At 52.5% G+C, this 20,850-nt stretch overlaps 5 protein-coding genes across 5 annotated transcripts; 2 read left to right on the top strand and 3 right to left on the bottom strand.

The window, feature by feature from the left end:
- Positions 1-5,398: 5,398 nt before the first annotated feature.
- CABS01_09385 (uncharacterized protein) lies at positions 5,399-5,644 on the top strand (the record flags this gene model as incomplete). Its single annotated transcript, XM_060542742.1, has 1 exon — positions 5,399-5,644. The coding sequence occupies one exon, from the start codon at positions 5,399-5,401 to the stop codon at positions 5,642-5,644; it is 246 nt and encodes an 81-aa protein (XP_060400469.1).
- A 2,755-nt stretch (positions 5,645-8,399) lies between these two features.
- CABS01_09386 (uncharacterized protein) lies at positions 8,400-8,795 on the bottom strand (the record flags this gene model as incomplete). The annotated part of the gene is made up of 1 exon (XM_060542743.1): positions 8,400-8,795. A coding segment is annotated over one exon (396 nt), but the record flags the coding sequence as incomplete, so codon positions are not given.
- A 5,290-nt stretch (positions 8,796-14,085) lies between these two features.
- Positions 14,086-15,474, bottom strand: CABS01_09387 (uncharacterized protein; the record flags this gene model as incomplete). Its single annotated transcript, XM_060542744.1, has 2 exons — positions 14,086-14,285; positions 14,424-15,474. 2 exons carry the CDS (start codon positions 15,472-15,474, stop codon positions 14,086-14,088), a joined length of 1,251 nt encoding a protein of 416 aa, XP_060400471.1.
- A 1,930-nt stretch (positions 15,475-17,404) lies between these two features.
- CABS01_09388 (uncharacterized protein) lies at positions 17,405-17,695 on the bottom strand (the record flags this gene model as incomplete). The annotated part of the gene is made up of 1 exon (XM_060542745.1): positions 17,405-17,695. One exon carries the CDS (start codon positions 17,693-17,695, stop codon positions 17,405-17,407), a length of 291 nt encoding a protein of 96 aa, XP_060400472.1.
- Positions 17,696-17,749: 54 nt separating this feature from the next.
- On the top strand, positions 17,750-19,411 carry CABS01_09389 (uncharacterized protein; the record flags this gene model as incomplete). The annotated part of the gene is made up of 2 exons (XM_060542746.1): positions 17,750-17,857; positions 18,020-19,411. 2 exons carry the CDS (start codon positions 17,750-17,752, stop codon positions 19,409-19,411), a joined length of 1,500 nt encoding a protein of 499 aa, XP_060400473.1.
- Positions 19,412-20,850: the final 1,439 nt, after the last annotated feature.

The following is a 20,850-nucleotide window of genomic DNA, read 5'->3' on the forward strand; positions in this document are numbered from 1 at the left end:
TTGACAGCCTTTTCGATGGGTTGGGGGTCTTCGTCTGTGTCCTTGTTTACGTTATCAAGCAGTCCACCGTGTGCTCCGATGCTTGACACGAGGCCTGCCAGGCTGCCCCTCCCCCTCCCTTACTCTCGGACCCCTGGCCTTGTCTTTGCTGCAGGTGGACGAAAAGAGGCTTGCTGATGACATAGGTAAGACAGCGTCCAAATCTCAAAATGTTTCGTAGTGGATGGGATTAATGGGGAACGTTGTTCTCGACTCCTCTTCTACGGGTCGTGAAGTAGTATATGCTAGACATCCGTACGCCGGGACCGGGACGGGGGCGAGGAGACGCAGACGCAGAGATGCACGACATGATACGCGTGTTTTGAGGCTTTTGAACCTGCACCAGGTCGGAATAGGGAGACGAGAGGGATGCTGTGGGGAGAATAAGGAGAGGACTCACCAAATTCATGTTCAGATCTGACTGTGTTCAGTACCTAGAGTTACCACACGACGTCAACTTGTTACAGATGTACAAAATCTTGTGGGTCGAGCTAGTAGGCTGGAGATGAGTGCGAGAGGTACCCTGGACTTGGATAGTGTCTATCGATGCATCGTTGTTATAGCTTTGTGAATCGTGCGAGTAGCAGCGATAGCCGGCTTGCAAGAGTTGTGTTGAGAGACATGCATGAATCCTGACGATAAATTGGTTCTAGGCCTCGCGTGCAACTGGAGAGGGGGTTGCGATTGTATGCAACGTCTGCAACGCCTTGATTCATGCCGGAATTCGTCAGTGGTAAATCCGTCATCCAGAGTGAGTTGTGACAACATGCGACATAGGACCAATGGGAGCTCAGAATTGGGTCTGCTGAATGACTTATGCTTTGAAGGAAGAAAATTCTTGAAAAAAATATTTCAACACTGGCGACTCTTGTTGGTCCATCGAGGATTCTTCTCCAATTCATGGTGCCACACTCTCCAGCGTGAGGTAATGGGGAGCGAGCCAATGCGACGGCATGAGTCAAGACGCATTGGGGATGACGGCGACCAAGAGTCCGTAGGAACATCAGCGGGAATACGGCAAGTAAGGCACGAAGTCGTGCACGAATAGGTACGCGAAATCGGATAGGTAAGAGAAGGCGATTTTGGTTTGATCTGTCAAATGTGTCAAAAGTGGCGGCCGTGGGTTGCCAATCGACGACGGAGCAAGACCGGGCGAACAAGCTTGGGTTGGCCACTGACAAGCGCCGACAGCGCGAGGGAAAAACAAAGGCCTAGATTTGATGGAGACGGATTTGTGGTTCTTGGAGCTGAGACCGAGGACGAGGATGATGATGATAAGACGGCCTTGCTAGCTTGGTGGCTCTACTTGATTAGTACAGGTATTTTCATGGTGCAGCGGCAGAAAGAGGAAATAGAGGTGCAATGATAAGCTGGCGGAGCATGCTCACTTAGTAGGTACTGTAGCACTGTAGCAAGCAAGCAAGCATGCATGGCATGGCAGGGCATGGAAGGGCGATTACTGCGTACACTACTCCGTACGCCGCAGAGGGCGGCGACATTCGAGAGTCGAGCTTGGATGGAACCACACCTCAGGTGCGCACGGCCTTTGATCTTTCACGGCCTGCACTGGCGTTAGGTTGTGTTATGATTGCCATTTGTCGTCGGTTTCGTCGTCGACGTCGAGGATAATGATGATGTGGTTGCGAGGGACGCTTATCGGCTTGACGCGGCTGGACGTAAGTGCTGGCTGGGGATCGTGACATAAATGGCAAAGTGGGTGGTGGATGGTGGATGGTTCTGTGTGGATTTCAACATGGGAGAATCCAAGCATCCAAGATGCCCGAGACGATCGAGGCCCTCGGACTGTAGTGTGGCCAGAGCAGCAACAAGCTGACGGGTGGTTCCTGCCAAAAAGACAACCGCCGAACGGTACGGGCGTTGAGGTACTTCGTACCTTCCAAGTTACTCGAAGTGTCCCTGCCTTATCCGTAAGGTCAGGTCCTCTAGACAGGCTCCTACCTAGAGCAAAAGGAAATGGTACGTATCTGTACACAAGAGTTACGGGCCTCCCATTCTCCGAGAGAAACGGGCACTGGACGGGACCTGCTGAATTTGGCTCCCGATGAAGAACAGCCGCCAAGCTTTAGTAAGCGAACTGGTATTTCTGTGCCTCAGGCCAAAGAAGGAGACAGAGCAGCCGCAGAGCCCAGCAATTGAGAGACCAAGGGTTTCAACAACAATTCAAGACTACTTGTGCGGGTGATGACGACCCTGCACTCCATTTCTGGAGAGAAAAAAAATAGGGAAGGCAAGGCAGGAAAAGGCAAAGGTGACTGTAGTAGGAGGGGCAGGGACTGTGGAGGAGATGGACAACATTGAATAATCAAGGCTTAGTTAAGCCAGGAGCAGGGAAATGGGAGGGAACTAACGAAACAAAAAAGATACCTGCGGGTTCCTAGACGCACAGGCGGCCGCGGTACCTTCACAGATCGGGCAAGTATCTTTTTTGTCCCAGTCTTGGCGCTCGTCTGTTCTGACCCTCAACCAACGAACGGCAACGGACCCCAGCGGCTAAGGTAAGGCAGGGCCACAATGTATCGACGGATAGATTTCATCTCAAAGACAAAATAACCACAGACATTTTGCATTGTCTCGCACAGACAGAAACAGAGAGAGACAGAGAGAGAGGGAAAGAGAGCCCGGGTGGGGAGACGGACACGCAACCGCAACTGCAGTCACAACCGCAGCCGCTGTTGGTGGTGCAGGTGCAAGTTGCCATTTGCCAGTTGCAGCTCCAAGATGGCAATATCTGCAAAATGCAAATCGTCAGGCCCTTTGGCCAAGTCGAAACGCGCAATCCCCTCTCCACCGGCAATCACATCTCAGCTTTTTCTTCTTCCCCTCGTTCTCGCCGACATAACTTGGACCTCGCATCATCACATCATGTCATCTTGTGCGGCGCGCCTACATACCTACCTTATCCTCTTTGTAGCTACTTGCCCGCTGCGGCGCTGCAACTGCAAAACCAGTCCCTTTCTCTCTTCCCCTCCTCTCGCCCTCCCCTCTCTCCACTTTCATTGTGCATATCCCCGTTTGGGTCAGCGACTCGGACCAGGACTGAAGCCAAGACGACATGGGCTTTCCTCAATGTGACCCTCCCCTACGAGCCAGTGCGCTTATCCGCTTCTCGTCGGACCTGCGTCTGCACCACCCATGCGAGCCAGGGTTGCCAGGGTCATCGCTTCTTTTTCTTTTTGTCAAAGAACAGAAGGGGGGGTGGACAAACTGGCCAATCAGCGAAGCCATGACATTTTCAATCCTCATCGTCTGTCTCTTTCACTCTCTCGCTCTCAAAAGTAACATCAATCTATCTACACCATGTTCCGCTCCTGCTGTACTGTGTGAACACACCACTTATCCTTGCCGGGGACTACGATATACCACAAGGCTACGGATAGACACGTCGGTTTCCGCAACTAGGACCAAGCATCAGTGCACATCACGGCCATCCTCCGCCGCCGCTAACTCGGTCTTTGAACCTTTCAAGCATCCAGAGGAACCATCACTCTCGCCGCTCCCACGCTAAATTCCTCTTAGCAGAAGGGAGGCTCTGCTCCGTTCGAGCCCACGGGATTTGGACCGCCCGTCGCAATATACCTACCTTACGATATGGCAAACTCGAAAAAGTACACGATACTACATAATTGAGCTGCGGCAGACTCGAGCAAGGGTGAGCAGCAAAGCTCTGCATTTACGACGTTACCATGTTACTGGCCCTGGCTGGTCGGTCGTCAAAGCCTAAAACAGAAATGTCGCCAACTCAACCAACGATCCCGACTGAGCACACCTTGCCTCACCTCATCTCACCTTGACAGTATCTCTGTGCCTCAATACCACTCGAAGCTGTTCCGCATCAGGAAGCCACATTCCGAAAGTCACCTCTCCAGGGGCGCCACTATTACCTGAGCATGAATCGCCATTGTCATACGGGTCATGAGCTTCAAGTTCATCGCAGTGCCGCAGTCAGCACGGATACGGATTATGCGAACGGGGTACGGATCCGTACGGGCATCTTGGGGACAAAAAAACCCTAGCCCTGACCCTCGTCACGATCCTCCGCGCTCCCAGAGTATAGAGGCTGATCATGGCCGAAGCTCGGCGGAGTCGATCTAGCCAAGTGGGTCAGCGTCGTCTTCGCGCCGCCCGTCTATCCCGTCTTGCCGACACGTAGACGGAGACTTTCGGATACTATAACAAAGTACGGGCGTGCTTATAAGTGCCCAACAAGTCATCATTTCTGAGAAACTATAGGCTCTCTTGCTACAGATACACTCCATGCGGCCAGGACATCGAATGACACGGGAATAAGGACGGCATCGTTGAGAAAGGATTTGTGCCCCGTCTTCGTTGCTAGGCCCCGTCCTGTGACACTGGATCTGCGGCTGCGCAACCATGGTTGACATCAACATGCATCGCAATCGTTCATGCTCGCAGCCCGAGATCCGCCGGGGAAGCACCTCGTGCGATCCAGGCCGCGTCTCGCGCCTGTAGTGCACAGCACTATACCACACCTGCCTGTCAGCAATCTGCTCTCCGCAAACTTTGTCCGTCGCAAGCCCGGATGGACAGGCTCACGATCTTCCCGCCCTCGCGTCGATTTGAGAGGCCTGGTTCGGAGGAGGGGGTGGATGGAGGCTTGCTGGTGGGTTTCGTTGACTTTCGACTCCGTGCCTAGTCAACCCCGCAAGATAGCATCATTCCATCACGACATCGACCGGGCCAGCTCTTCTTCAGCGACCAGGGGGGGTTCCTACACTAGGACAGAACCCATGTAATCGTCCAGTGTCCACCGCGGACTTATGGAGAACATAAGCCACGTCAACCAAGAACATTAGAGAATTGGCAGAGCTCCGTCTCGAAAATATCCCGGCCCAGGAGGGGGAACCCACTCGCGCTTCTTGGTTCGATGTAACCTCAGCGCCCACTATCATGCAGGTTCAAGAGGCTCGGAACCAACAATGGCAGAGGCAATCCGACCATCAAGAGGTCATCAGCAATCCCTCGATCCACACAAGCGATCTTCGGTCTTTGCGAGCCGTTGAAGAATTTCATGTCGCCGCAAGGGTCCTGTGCCAGTTGCACGATGCCATATCAAATTACAGTGGCGAGATCGTCCGATCTTGTCCAATGAGCTTTACTACTGCTGCTAGGTCTGTCCGGGCAACAGAGAGCGCAATGCGACAACGAGTCTTCGCACAAAACGCAAAAGTGATGAGCCTCCTCATTGGGAAAAGCGATATCACGTACAAAAGAAGTCAAAGCCGAAAGAAGTGCGCCAAGCGGCGCTGCTGGTGGACGTCTTGGCCCGTTGGTTCAGCCTATTCGAGCATCTTGGCCACTAGCTGCAGAAAAAGGCGCCATGGATATCCACACGCTATATTCATACGCTCACGATGAAGAAGAGGAGGACCCGTTGACGGAGGGCATGCCCAGGACCGATGCCACCAATGAACAGGCCTACGAGACCAGCCTCTTCGAGGTACAAGCGCGGTACTGGGCATGTACTCTACCTGGTCTATTCCAGGGAATGCCCCAGAAATCACCAGGCAGTGTCGATAGATTCGACACCAAGATTCCTGCATCCCTCGAGCGTGCGACAGCTTGAAGCCGATCCCCACCAGTTAATCGGCTACAAGCTACTGCTGCTTCGGTGCAGAAATTGTTGAGTTGGTCATCAATTTACTAACCTTATCAAAATCAGCAAATGGCAAGAAATCAGAGACAGCAATCGACACAGTCTGGCCCTGGAAGCTGAATATTGCATTTCATTCCACTGCTAGAAGCATGCCGTCACCTTTGCTTTCCGGCCCCCACGCAAAACCACACCAATTGAGTTGGTTCACGGTTATTTCCCTCTCGACGGGAGCCTCAATACAAGAGACTGGTCATGAACCGGAGACCCATGCCGAACCCGCACACCCATTCTACAACCATATCCACAATTGATATTTCATTGTAACATCTGCTGGCAAATGGGGGCCGAATGGTTTTGAGCCCGTTTCGCCAGCGACTCAATCTACAACTCCAGATAGTGCTTGAGCATAACGGACAGTGTTATCGCAAGAACTAGAATGATTGTCATAATTGTAGCCATTGTCGCCATGTTCTCAACGCGGTCCGAGCGAGCCATAATCCCGACCGGTGCAGGTTTTCCATCGCGGCTGCGGCGTCCGCCGCTTATTTTTATTTCTTTTACCATGAGGGGTTAGCTGAAGCCAAACAAATGGGTCATGAACAGGAACTCTGTCAATTTTGCACTGCCAGGGAACGGGGATGGGGATTATTGAAACAAACACACCCTGGAGGGGCCACACGACTGGCGTTAAGGACCGGCCGAGGCCTGGCCGAGCTGGGCGGAATCGACGTCGTTATGCTGAAGAATCGACCAAAACGAAGAACAGGCTGTCCGACTGACAGGACCCTGCGAGTGCGTCCGAGTGGATGGAGCCACGCCCCAGCGTCTCAACAAGCCCCCAAGCTCTCGGCGTGAACCTATCATCCGATGAGAACGCGCGCGTATCACACAGACACACACAACCCCTCCCCCACCACCTCCGAGGGAGTGGAGTGCTGAGGTTGGTGGTTGTCGAACCTCGAATGATGGGGTCTCTCTTGCTTTGCTGCTGTCTCCAGACAACGAAGAAGAGGGTGCGTGGCTGTACGTTGGGAGCTTGGAAACAGAAGCCAGATTGTCAAGCAAGGCCTGGGCGTACATGATGCAGGATTTCTTGCATTAAAGGCTCTAGGGACCTCCGAGTGTCCACCCGCTGCGGGACAATAGCCAAACTTGGTGAGATGGATGGCCTGACAGTGTGGAGAGCAATAACGGAGGCGCATGTGCCTCTGCTCTCGTACCCGTTGGCAGGAAAGTCAAGGCAACGAGCGAAGTTTCGCGGAATATCGTGAGCTCGATACAGTTCTTGGCGAACATCTCAAACAAGAGCCGAGATAAGGCGACAAGAGACCGTGTCTCGTGGCTCGTATTTGGAGTCACATGCTGACGGTCTCACGACCTGATATGACCATCGTGGACGACACAATGGACAGGCTCAACACCATTTTACTTGCGACCATTGGTCGCCACGGAGCAGAGAACAGCGCAGAAACTGGAATGCCGGTAGATACGCGATGCAACAATGGGCCCACGATCTGGCCGCCGCATTAAATAGGTACTGCTACATGACGAAACGCCTTTGATGGGAGAAGAAGCCTATCTTTCTCAGGACACTCGCTGGCCACGGTGTTGCCTATTCGGTACGTTGGTCGAGGCGGCAGACAGATGTAAAATGGGACACCTTCGTTTTCCAACGGTGCCATGGGGGCTAAGGCGATGTGGCATATGCATGTCTTCGATGAGGCAGCCGCGCTTGTGTAGGCGATGCGACCGAAGCGACTGAAGGAAGACACACAGGCATTTGGCCAGATTTATCCAGCATCAAGAGCATTCTGACATGTGCGTTGGTTACATGGGACTGAGAGGGAGAGAGATAGAGTTTTCGCGATGGACGAATTGGGAATCGAGGCCGAGTGCGATTGGGAAGTTGGATGGCGGTTGCAACGGGGGTCCTCATCCCCCGCGGGGAAGCGATCTGGCTGGTGGTGATGGGGCTGGAACGTGGGGAACGATCGTCTTCTGGTGAGTGTCTGTGGGATTTGAGCCGCTGTCGATCTCTCACATGCTTTCTTTTTCTGATCTTTTTTTTCTTCTTTTTTCACCCTTTTTCTCTTTTTGGCCTTCTTCACTATCCCGAGGAAATCGGCAAGGCGTTCTCGCATGATTTACATTTCCACCTGCCCGCCGAATTTCCTTCCCAAAGCCGAACTGAGTTGCTTTTGAAGAAGCAGGCCAAGGCGGCCAAGTGGAGATTTTTAAGTCGAGGACCACGCGAGCTCGAGTGAGTCCAGGCGTATAGCGTGCCAATCAATGGCTTTGAAGCGGTTTTCCCCTTCAACTATTTGGCTTCGTGGCTGCCTTCGGGCTGCAGAAGGCCCGAGATTATGGATCAATCGCTTCGTCGCTGCTTCCGTCCTTGTGTGCCAAAAGCTGGGACCGGGTCGGAAAAGATGGCTGCATTGCTGCGGTTGAAAAAGTCGGAAGAGGAAGAAGAAAAATGTCTCAAGGAGACTAGACATACGGCGCGGGGATACTAAGAGGTTTAAAGCATGTGAAGCTTTCGGGGGAACACTGTAGCGAGGCCTCCTCAGTTCAACAGAAAAGTAAGGTAAGGTCAAGGTTATTCAACGGGCCGCCACTCCTTTTGACTTACCTGAGCTCGGCATTAGCGTCGTCGCTGGACCTTTGGCTCTGCGGGTGCAGGTTTCGGTGGCTTTTTTTGTCTTTTCAGCTTTTCTTTTTTTAATCACACCGTTCCTTGGGGTCTTTTGGAGAGCTCTCCTTCCTTCTGGGTTCTTTTGGCGTCATTACCGCCGTTTTGACCTGTGGCATGGCCAGCGAGTATGCGTGGGCCCTGCAGACTATCAGCATCACCACATGCCTCGACCCAGCCACAAACGATGTTATTGGGGAATGTGGTAGGTATGGATGAGGGGGATGAACCAAGTGACCCTGCGCCCTTGCCTGCCGCATACCAGGGCCCGCATCGTTGGATGATTTTGACGCCTGACGCTTTGCTTTTCTGCTGAGGGGGGTTGGGATGTGCCTGGGTTTGGAGATCGGATGTGTAAGGTTTTGGAGGGGCAAACGCGAGAGATATCGGCAGATCCAGCCAGTTGAGTGCGGTCGAGGAACACCGGTCTGGATTAGTGTTTGTAGGTACCCTCTCCGAGACGACGGGCCGTTGGGGGCTTGGCTTTTGATGATGAACTTTGGGAGTAGGTAAGAGCGAAAGGTTTAATGTTCTTGGATGGGTGAGAGGCAGGACCCGGCAAGTCGATGGTCATGGTGATGAGGTTGTTGATAGGTTTGGTACTCATTGGATAGAAGGAATGCCTTGTATGACATTCACCTTATGGTAGGCGCCAGACTTCTGCGTGACTTGACTTTTGAGATCGTGGTGTTCGGCATGAGTTCCGGTTTCTTGGTTATCAGGAATCTCAAGTCAGTAACCTGTAAGCTGTAAAGATATAGGAGATATAGTCTTCTTCAGTAGCCTCGAGGTGATTATTTCTAGCGGGAGAGTTCGTAGGACTCATCAACATTCTGATACAGGAGACGTGATCCATTTTGGCAATGTTTAAAGTGGTTGGGAAGATGTCCTGACACTTGCAGGGATGTTCACAGTTTCTCAGTTTAAGTACGTGGCAACCGATGCAGTCACACGAAGACATGGAGGTAAGGTATGTAGGAGTGCGATTGCTACCTAAACATCATACGGCAGGCCCTTTTCGTCTCATCTACACAAAGTCAACTTTCTTCCGTGCAGCCTTTTTGCCCGACAACTGTTGTCGAGAATGGTCTGCCGCCGCGTTCCGAGATCCCTCTCCTGAAATTCATGTTTGAGACTGGAACGTATATACCAGCAGCTTCATCGCCGTCCGTGCTGTCGTTGGCGGGTAGACGAGTACGTAGATGCTGAGTACCAGCCGATGGAGGCTGGCATTGGGGCTTGATCCCGGGTATTTCCTAGTGATGGTGGACAGTCCCCTTCTTGCTGGATGGATTTGCGATTTTGACTGAGGTAGTAGGGTCGGTGGAAGCAGGTGCCTTGCGCGTTTGGTTTTCTGTGTGTGGTACTTGATATCTCGGGATCTTGAAGGGCATCGATTCCGCATATTTAAGTGCTTTCCCGGGAAGAGCCTTACAGCGGATGGCTGGTGGGACGCTGAATGTTGTTGATGTCTTCGGCACTGCACTTATGAGATCCGAACTGTTGTTATTCTTGTGTCTCGTTTGGTATCGAGCCATTCACGCAGGGTCGGTGACTCAAGAAGGAGGAGGTTCTTGGGAGACTTATTAGAGAGGGGCGTAGGTAGAGAACCTTTCAAACGAGAAAGAGGGGACAAGTTGGGGGCTGTATATCTGCTGAAAGGGTGCCGATTGAAAAGTGTCGAGATTGTTACACGAGATATGTGCGTATATCGCGGAGAGCATGAGGAGGGGCGGTGGAATGGCATAAGTGTTTTGTCGTCCTAGCTGAGTATTTGACCCTCTTCTGAAAAGGAGCATTCTGAACTGTCAGCTTCCATGAGGGTTTAGACTCTCAGAGACTGTATTGTCTACAGTCCTTGGGAAACCTGAATTTTCGGTCTGCGAAGAACTGAGGTTTAAGCCAGAGAGTGGTGAGAGATGTGGCTCTCGAACCGTCTATTTCGAGCGGCCTCAACTTGTTCGTCCACTAGCCTATGGCATGGACTTAGCATGTGTCCTCTTCCTCTGACTGGATTGGAATCATGGGTCTGGCGATCCAAGATACCACGGCGCTGTCGCCGACGTCTCTTATGTTGAGTCTTGTCTGAGTTCTTGGTTAACCACTGGTTATCGCCGGTTGTTAGACATGATTCTGACTGTGCTCCTTTTCTGCAAAGTATTGCCCAATTGACTTACCCTTACATGGCATGTGTACCAAAATATTTCCCGCTTTTAGGCTCTGGGACGTTATCAGCCACATGAGGCTTCTCTCTCGCGATATCAACCTGATTCCCTCCTTGTCAGGAGTCAGATGAGAAAGCGCGAAATAATTGTTAAGACCCAGTGAAGCTACGTGAATGGACTGACTAGGTCACATTAACGAGGCGTAATCTACTGAAACTGGTCTCTAGAGTAGGGTAGATGTGGTTAATTACTGTGAGGCATGATCTACTTTGATGCCAGAGAAAGCGGAGCTCGGCAGTGGAAATACCTTGAGAACAGTGTCTGAGAATAACTGTGAGGATCGTGTGTTCTTCGTATTCTCAAGGTCAGGACGGCGGTCCCATCTATCAAGCTATTCCGGCATTTTTCTTTTGAGAATCAAGTTAAATGGGCGGAACTTTCCTTGCGATGATGTCAAACTCGGTCGTCTGTTTTGGGAAGATGGCGCTGATTTCTACTATTGGAAATCGAATTTGCTCCATCTCCTGCGTCTGCGAAATGGTTTTCTCTTCCATCATTCGATTGCATGTGCGACGCCAGTTTCCAAGCGGTTATAGTGAAACTTGTAATGCTGCTGGAACAGCCCACAAGAGATCACATGGTCTTGCCCGTCGTATGCGGGTGAGATGAGACCAAGAGCTCATCTATCTTACAGTCAAATCAGCAAGCAATTTTGATCGAGGGTCATTCGACACATTAATCGGACTATTGATCTTGCTCGATCGTGGTAGCCTACAATTCGTAAGTCTTGGGTGTATATCTACTACCGTTCCCACGACTAGCTTCCCCGTTGTCCACAAGATGACAAATGAAAGCATCATGCTCTACAAAAGCTCTTGGGGAGTTGCTTCCGGGCTGAACGATACATGAACGGTGTTCAAAGCACAATAAACAGGAAGAGGCTCCTGCTGTGCCAATGTTTGTATGACTACAAGTTTCAATTGTAATGGGCAAGGAGTAGACGACTAAATTGTGATATTACAATGAGCATAAAAGCTCTGCTGAAGTTCTTATTCTTGGACCTTCAACTTGAGAGAAGTACCCGTTGCGCACCAAGTCGAAAGTCCTCATTTCTTCATTTAAGCCGGTGGAAGAGGGTCTCCAAGCCGGTTCCGGGCACGGAGGTGGGAGTGGCCAAACCCGGAACCGGTCCCCATCTGTCCGTCCCCGCTGTCCGCCCCATCCCTTTCTGCCGTTCACATCGACCCCGCAACGGCACTGGTACCGAGTAACCGAAAACGCGGCCCGGAACCCACCAGCGGAACTTCCGAAACCTCTCTTGCCCCGCCGTTCCTCCGAAAGAAAAACTTACCATATCCGGACATCGTCAGTGGTGGCTCATCGGACACGTGAGTACAACTGTTCTTGCCACTTTGGTAAAGTTTTGCAACCACGAGGTGGCCCAGACAGCCAGAGACAAGACAGAGAAACAAAAGGACCCCGAGGAGGATCTAAGGAAAAAAAAACAAGGATTTGGGGGGGGGGGGGGGGGGAAGGGGGAGAAAAAAAAAACAATTGCTAGAAGGGGGAAAAAAAAAAGGGGTCCCTTAAGACACCCAGCGCCAGAAACGGAGAAAAAGAGAAAACACAAGCAGGACGAGGAGAAGAAAAAAAAAAAAAAAGGAGGGGGGGGGGGGGGGGGGGGGGGGAGAAGAGGATGGAGAACGAAAACATTGTCTGATATGCTGAAAACAGACAGGATGCCTTCAGCATACCACGTCATCGAAAGGCCCGAATAGTGAGATACGCACACATCCACGCACCCACATACACACGCACACTTGCCGAGAGGTCGGACGGTTACACAAGGCCCGAGTGGGGGAGTTCTCGGGTGACGAGAAGCCAGTGATGGAGAGTAGTTATAAGCGCACAAGAAAAGAAGGGTGGCTGCTACCCTTCTGCTTCGGTATTTCTCCGTGTGGTGGAAAGACTTTTTTTTTCTTGGGAGTAAAAAAAGCCTTGCCGCCTTTGTCCTACCAACATACTTCTGCACACAGGATATCTGGGGACCCATGGGAGAGGAGAGGGCTTGCCGCTTGAGTTTTGAGGCTTGAGGCGTAAGGCTTGGGGGGGGATTCGGAGGCAACAACTGCCGTAGCCTCCCATTTCGTGGCCATGCTACCGTGGTTTATCCCAAAGCTTTGCCTGCCGGGCACCACCCGGGCTGAAAGCCCGCAAGGTCAAGAAAGTTGAGGCATGTTGATGTCACTCTGTCACTGAACCCGAGGATTCTCCGTCTGACAGCTTTTTCCCATCCCGTCAAAGGTGACGATTGTACCGGTAGTGGACGGGATAGACAACAACTAACCGGACATTTTGATGAACCAAGCTTGCCAAGGTCCCGAAAAGAGAGAACGAGATTACGCCGCGCGATCTGAGTCCAAGATCGACACCACGCTCCAAGGAAAACTTTGGCAAGAGTAGCCGGCCTCAGCGCTTGGTTTGGATGGGTATGCGCGTACCCACGGGTGGAAGGGGGAGGGGGAGTGTGTGTAGAAGCAAAACAAGAAACCCTAGGAAATATCAAAGACTGAGATTTTCTTCAGAGTGATCGAAAAAGATCGGAGACAACTGACGAGAACAAAAAAAAATACCGACAGGGTTATTGCGATACTAACAAACACGAGGTGGAGGATGGGGCGGCGAAGACATGAAAACGTCGTCCTTCTCGGCCGGTACCAAACTCGTTGTCAACGTCGGTCTCGGCAACCCCCACCACCCTCACGAAGCAGACTCCAGCCGACAAGGGTTGATCACCACCATAAAATCCCTTTCGCAGCGATGTCCAGGAGCGTCATGCGTATAGCCGTCAAAGAGACGGAGATGCGGGAAGATTTTCAACAAGTTCCTTCCGTGCTGCCCCCCTTCGTGGGCGTTCTCCATCGTATGTTGAGGTGGGTTCCACACCGAACCCCAACCCCACGTTTGCGGACGTAAAGATGCTTTGCCCTAAACAAGGTAACTCTTCCCTTTTGCCCGTCTCGGCGGGACGCGGAATGAAGAGCGGATAGGGCGGTCGTTGACAAAGTTGTGGCTGTTCTGTCAAACTCGTGGGCTGGGGAGATTGAGTTTTTTTTTGTCAGGAATGCAATCAGTTTCTTTCGAGGCGCGCGGCTCACGAGGTATGCAGCGCGCAGACAGAATCTTCGTAATCACTTAGGTTGGAAAACACGAATTGTAATATGTCATTAATAATCATGGACAATAAATCTGTTCTCTCTGTATTGTAAAGGGAAATCATTAAACTACATAAGTCATGACGAGGGCAAAGAGCTAAAGTTGTATAGCGAACAAGATGTCCTCCGAGAGCAGAGGACAAAGGAGTGTTGAAGAACAGAAGAACAACAAGGCAAACGGCCCGCAGCGATCGCTAACCCCCCCAATAAAGCGTGTGATCATGGAATGAGCAAGGCATACAGAGTGCCGCATTCGTCGACAAAAGGCGTCCAAGTGGGAGAGAAGAAAGAAATAAGAGTCATAAGTCGTTAAACAAGCACGAGGCCAAGACGTGGGCGTTAAACCTTTCCTGCAAGGTAGAGGATGTTCTCTTTGACTGCATCCGTCAAGTCCCCTTGTCCCGTGTAGACATAGGTGACTGTTTGGGACCACACTTCGGGATACGGTAATGGCAACTCGACAACGTCACCAGCCTGGACTGTACCAGAGACGATGATAGCCGCCAACACCGGGAGTGAGGACCTGGCGTATTGGAGATCTGTGGGTGGGTTGGGTGTTAGCCTTGATTTCCCTGCCTTGTATTCGGGTAGGAGTGAGCCGGCCTTGGAGGCTATTGCCGAAAAGGTTCAAGTCCGCAAACGTCAGAGGGGATAAACTTAGGCAAGACATGACTTACGGATTGGTATAGTGTCGGCGCCACGCGATGAAGCCGCGCGGGGATCTCCAGATTTTAGCCCGCGGCTGTAAGGGAGCGTGCTGTGGATTGCACTGCTCGACCGTCTTCGTGCCGCGCTCGGTCGAGGAGATGAGACCTTTGGCAGCGGTGAAGTGGCCTGAGTATGCAGAGATGGCCGCCGTCTTTGATCCGCGGGAACAGGACTTGGCAACGGGTCCGCGATGGTGGAGCGTAACTGCTCAATGTCGAAAGTGTGAGTGATGAGCATCGGTTTGCGATCCAGAGCTCGAGGACGAACTCCAAACTTCATTTGACGCTGGTGAGGTGGGAGAGTCGGCGTGGACGGCATTCGTGGGGGCGAAGAACCTCCAGCAGATTGATCCGAGTTGGTGCTCGCATTGGAGCTTCGACGATTAAGAGACATGGCTTGAACGAAGACGTCGGAGGTTTTGGCATCACCAAGATACACATGACCCCATGCTCGTAGCTGCTCAAGTTGAACGCGCTTCTCAGCCTCCCTGGACCTGGCGACGTATCCGGGTCCTGCTACAGACTGTCGTCGTTGTGCCTCTTCGCCCAGACCGGCGAGAAGCATCGATCGAGTTTCCGCTGCAAGAGTCTGCCTTCGAACACTGCTAGCCATAGGTGGTGAGACCGGAGTTGCTGATGGCGGCGGACCTGGCCGGCGAGGGCTTATAGGCGCAGCCGAATAACGTCTACCGTCACTTGCTGAGTGCTCTGCGAGAGGAGAAAGCGGACTCGGCCGGTTTGCTGACTTGGGCGGGCTAAGGTCACCGGAGCCTGGAGCTTGTCGGAGTCTGGAGCCGAGGCGGTCGACCATGGCGCGCTCATGCTGTCTCATTGAGCCATCGTTGGAAGGAAATACCGGAGTGGGCAGGCTTTTGGGTGAACGATCGGATGGGCTGTAATACGAGCTAGGAGCAGTAGGTCTGCTTGAAGTCGAGGAACGAGGGAATCCTCCTTGGTTATATGAAGGTGTCCATAGTGGGTGAAGGCTTGCCCGAGGGTGGCTCTCGATTGGGGTAGCCATGGCGATGTATGATAGTGATAGAGGTGAATGCCTTGTAGGATATATCAAGTGGTGACTGAAGAAGGAAGTGTTCAAGTCAGGGTTTCGAGTAACAATGAATGGGCCCAAAGATCGGGATGTGCAACCAGATGATGGGATGGCGGTGATGAGAGTCAAGAGTATGCAGCCCTGTAGGGATTTGATCAAGGGAGAAGAGCTTCTCTTATGTCTGTGGTGGATGGAGGGACGAAGAGGGTTAATTAATATCTTTGCGGAAGACCTTGTGAGCCACCTCAGTCTGTAAGTCTTGAACTTCTCGCCCACCAGTTTCTTTAGGAGCCAGAAAAGAAAAAGGGCACTTGCAGCAACTGCCGGGATCAGAAAATGAAAGGACTGGTAGGTACGGTAGGTCTCTGTCTCTCTCAAAGAAGACAAGAAAGACAGGCAAGGTGCAAAGAAGAACAGACTGACAGACTGTCACTGACAGAGAAAGGGTGTGCAAAGAAGGCGGCTGCAATCTTTGCTTTGGGCCCGGCAAGCCTAGGTGGGAGTGTAATGAGGAATGCGGTCGTAAAGCATGGAGTGACAATGAGCGGTTGCGGCCAACAGCCATGCCCATGTCACTCATTGCATATGAGAACAAAGGAGATGAGCTAGCAGGCGTGTGGGTTGGGTTGTCGGAAGCAAACCCATGGGACATGGCAGGCTTGAAGTTGAACGTCTGCAGATGGACACAGAGGAGAACAAAGGAATGTGGCTTGTCTGGGCCTTGATTCGTCATGTTTCTGGCGATACTATTGGCCCACTATGCATCTTCCTTCCCTGCCACCTTGAGGCCTGGGGGTGTACTGCGTAGGTTGTTGGCTTCGACGCATAGAAGCAGTTCCTATTGCTCTGCCCGCCTCTCATTCTCTCTTGGTAGACAGCCAGATCCAGGACTTTCGGTCCGGGGGTTGATACTTGGTGGCAGCCAGAGCAGCAGCAAGAAGACTGCAACCAACCAACACTTGAAAGCTGGAGGGGGGTGCGATGACTGGGTTGAGACTTGCACTTGCGTTTCCACTTCCACTCGCACTCGCACCAGTCGAACTTGGCGTAGCTGCATCTGTCCATGTAGCTGTAAATGCTGTAAATAAGTTTCAAGACTACCGACACGGATGTGTAAGTTGTGAGGCTACAGTCCTGTCTTCAGACCAAAGGGTACCCATCTTTTCCATGTAGAGCTGGGCTTGGGATGAATGCCGCAGTGAGGCCGGGGGCGAAACTGCAAAAGTGTGGAGTTGGAACATCAACGGCGTCGATATGTCTTGGAAGTTTGGCACAGCGGGAGATGGTTGCGGCCGTGATGGCGAAAAGTGGGAAACGGTGGAACAAGACGATGACAGCCAGCAATTGGGATCTCAGATCTCGATTTGTGATGGGTTAGAAAGACTGTAAAGGTGGAGGGGGGAGGCGAAGAATGGAGCTGACAAACGGATGAAGAGGTGTCAGTCTGGCAAAGACAAGAGATTCGGGTGTTTGGTTGGTTGATTTGCGCGGATGGATGGGATGGATGGATGGATGCGTGGAATGCGTCGTGTGCGTGGGAGACATGGAGGGATGAGACAACAACAGGATGATCAGCAACAACAACAACAACAAAAACGACAACGACGATAGGAATCATGAAAGGAAAGCTAAGAAAGATGCCTCGGAGGAAGCTCCTGGAATGCCCATGTTTGTGACGTGTCTGCCTTCGGTTGAGCTGTGCCTTTCCAAAGCTTGCCCCGTCCCCCCGAACTTTCCTTTGACAGCGGAAGGCACGGAGACGACAGGGGGATTTCTGCGTCAGGTATGCCGTAAGCCCCTTCCTTCCTCTCCGTGCCTCCGAAGCCATCGGACCAGGACCCACACGGTGCTACGGAAGGAGCTGTTCATTGGCTCTGCCCGTCTCCTCGCAGTTCTTACATAATCATTCAGGCGATACAGGTACGTATCTCGTCTGGGACACTTGAGGTAGACAATGGAAGGAGCTTGGACCACCTACACCAAGCTCCCGCTGCTCCTTCTGGCCAGAGTTCGTCTCGTCTTTTTTCCCAGTGGTGGAGAGAACAGAGAAAGAACGTCGAGGAAAGGTTGACGTTGCAATTACCGGTAAAAACCACATCGCCAAAAGAGCAACAACGAACAGCTTGTTCTTTTCGCTGAACCGGGCAAAAGCAATGCTCGCTGTCGTCAAAACCATTCCCTTCTCTTTGGACATGCATTGAACATTTCCCACTAAAGAAACCAAACTCTCTTTCGAACCATCGCAAACATGTCCGACGCTACGGCCGCGAGCTACAAGAAGCTCAAGGAAGACTTTGTCTCCAATCTCTCTGGTGGCTCCGCCTCCGAAGTCAACTACGTGACTGCAGTTGCTCCCGTGCGTAACTATCTTCTTTGAACAGAAACTCTGACCTGCCCTCCTGATCTCCTGATCCCCCTGTTGCTGCTGCTGCTGCCGCCCCCCTTCACGTCCCAGGCGCCCCCGCGCAGCGCATGCATCGAGACAAAGCAAAGTGCTGACATTCGCATTCCTTTCCAGGTCGCCGTCCTGCTGTGGTCTGTACTCCAATCACGCCAATCCTTCTTCAAACCCTACACGCTATTGGGAGCTGCCGCCGATTTCCTCCTCAACGTCACCGCCATCCTCCTCTCCACGACTCTCTACGCCTCCTCCCCCTTGCTACTTTGCGCCCTCCTCCTCGGTCCCGCCGTATTCATCTACACTCTGCCTCCCAACTTCGGCGCCAGTCGCAAGAAGCCCGCCATACCACCCAATGCGAAGCCCAAGGCCGGCTCCGGCGCGGGGCCTCTCTCCGCACTGCCCGTGAAGCCTTTCCTGACACACTACCGGGGTAGCATGCTGGTCATCACTTGCATCGCCATCCTCGCCGTCGACTTCCGCCTCTTTCCGCGCCGCTTCGCCAAGGTCGAGACATGGGGAACATCACTGATGGACATGGGCGTTGGGTCCTTCGTCTTCAGCGCCGGTGTTGTCGCTGCTCGGCCCGTCTTGAAAGAGCGCGCCGAAGGTCGATCGATACCCCTGACGACACGTCTGCTGCAGTCGATGCGCCACTCCTTACCGCTACTCGTCCTGGGCGTCATCCGCTTGCTCAGCGTCAAGGGTCTCGACTACGCCGAACATGTCACCGAGTATGGCGTTCACTGGAACTTCTTCTTCACCCTGGGTTTCCTGCCGCCGTTTGTTGCCCTCTTCCAGTCCGCGCTCAAGGTTGTGCCTAGTTACGCCGCTCTGGCAATCATCCTGAGTGTGCTGTATCAGGTGGCTCTGGAGAGCACCGACCTCAAGGCTTACATCCTGACCGCACCGAGAACCGACCTATTCTCAAAGAACCGAGAGGGTATCTTCAGCTTCTTCGGCTACCTGGCTATCTTCCTTGCGGGACAAGATACGGGAATGTACGTCTTGCCTCGGAGTCTCAACACCAAAAGCGATTCCACCCCCGCTACTCAGCGCAAGACTCTTCTCATGATGATGGCCATTTGGTCTGCTGTGTGGACAGGGCTTTACTTTTTGACCACCAGCAACAGCTACGGCGACGGTCTGAACGTTTCACGTCGCCTCGCGAACCTGCCCTATGTCCTATGGACAGCGGCGTTCAACTCGACACAACTTCTAGCCTATGCCCTAGTGGACACTTTCTGCTTCCCGTCCTTCTACAATGCGACTGAGGCGAAGACCGAGAAGGAGGCGTACCATACAGCGACCAGTAGGGTATTCCGCGCCTACAATCGCAACGGCCTATTCTTGTTCCTCATCGCAAACGTCTTGACGGGACTGGTCAACATGACGGTGCCGACACTGAATGTTGGACCCATGGCAACGATGGGCATCTTGGTTGCGTACAGTGGAGCAATCACGGCTATTGCTCTCGGACTGGACGAATTCAATATCTCCATCAAACTGTAGATGATGTCGAAATAAAATTTTGAGTTACACGACTACAAACATCTCACCCACCATGTGATACTGGCTCAGAAAGCCGGCTAGACGATGTCTCATCGAGGCACTACATCATCGCCTGTTCGGATCCGGCAGGTTGTTCGAGGGTGGCCAAGCCGCGAGGCATCCGATAAACTTCCATGGAGATAGGCGGTCGCTGCTGACAAGAGACTTAGAAGTCCGACAAACCCGGAGGATACGGGCTATGAAGACGGAGCCACCGGAAAACCGCAGACAGTCAGCTGAGTGATTACAGTCTGACATCAAAGAATTTCCCAAATGGACCTCTCCCCCGAGGCTGTTGGATTGGACAAATCATGCTGCATTCCGGTGGTACGACAGCAAAAATCTCACTGCTAGCAAGAAAAGAGAAAGCCATCACCGCGGCGTGGACAAAGCTTCAAAGTTCTCGCAGCTTGGCAGCTGCAGTCTGGACAAAGCTTTTTTTTTTTTCTTTCTGCAAGACCCTCGGTTGGGCGTGACTTTGGTATTGCTCTCGAATGAGTTGACCAGGCATGCGGATCCGTTGCATTGACGGGTTTGTCCCTCGATCCACACCGCCGGGGTTTTCTTTGGAAATCTTCTAGAATACTCGGTGAGCTCAGACTGAAAGCACTGGGACGAGAACAAGGCTGGCTATGGGCAAGGCGAGGCGAGAGGCAAACAGGAAAATTCCAACAACAACAACAAAATGGTTACCAAAAACTTGGTCCAGGTCACCGGCTGGTTGGTTCGAGATCGTCGGGAACCCCGTTTGGGCGCAATTCCGCACACCGACCAACACTACTTTCGCATAGTCGAACGCGTGGACTTTTCTCTCTCCTTCTCTCTCGGATGTGGGTTACTTCCCGTTTCCCCCTTCTGCCGAGTGATTACCTACGGACCCTACGGATACGTACGCTGGTGCGGCCCTGCGGAACACACATTTGGGTCGGCACACGAAAGATCCCTGGGCAGGAATCCGATGTCCGGATACGGGTGGTTCGTCAACGTGTTTGCTCGAACCAGCCGGGGTCGTCCCTGTTGGCCTTTGGGGGGAGATCATGGATTGGGCCGCATGGCCCAAGTTGAAGTTGGGTAATGGGTTATTTGAAGATGGGGTTTGGGACTGGGACGGAATTCTGTGAGATTAAATAAGACGCGTCGCGCCTTTTTCGCGAATTTCCCGAGCCTTTGATGAGTGGGCTCGTCTACTGTTTGTTCGTGGAGTCGTCGCTGGTGGTCGTCCATCATGTGGTCCCTCATCATCGTCTTCGTTGTTCACTGCCCAAAGGGTCTTATCCTTCGCTGTCGATGAATTTGGTTTGACGACAGTTTTGGTGATTGTATTCGGTATAGAAGGGAGGCTACGTTCGCCTGGTATTTGACTGAAATAGCGGACGATAGTCCGCGAAACCCCCAATATG

The sequence above is a fragment of the Colletotrichum abscissum genome (genome assembly GCF_030869225.1).
Source record: "Colletotrichum abscissum strain IMI 504890 chromosome Unknown Scaffold_22.1, whole genome shotgun sequence".
NCBI lineage: Eukaryota > Fungi > Ascomycota > Sordariomycetes > Glomerellales > Glomerellaceae > Colletotrichum > Colletotrichum abscissum.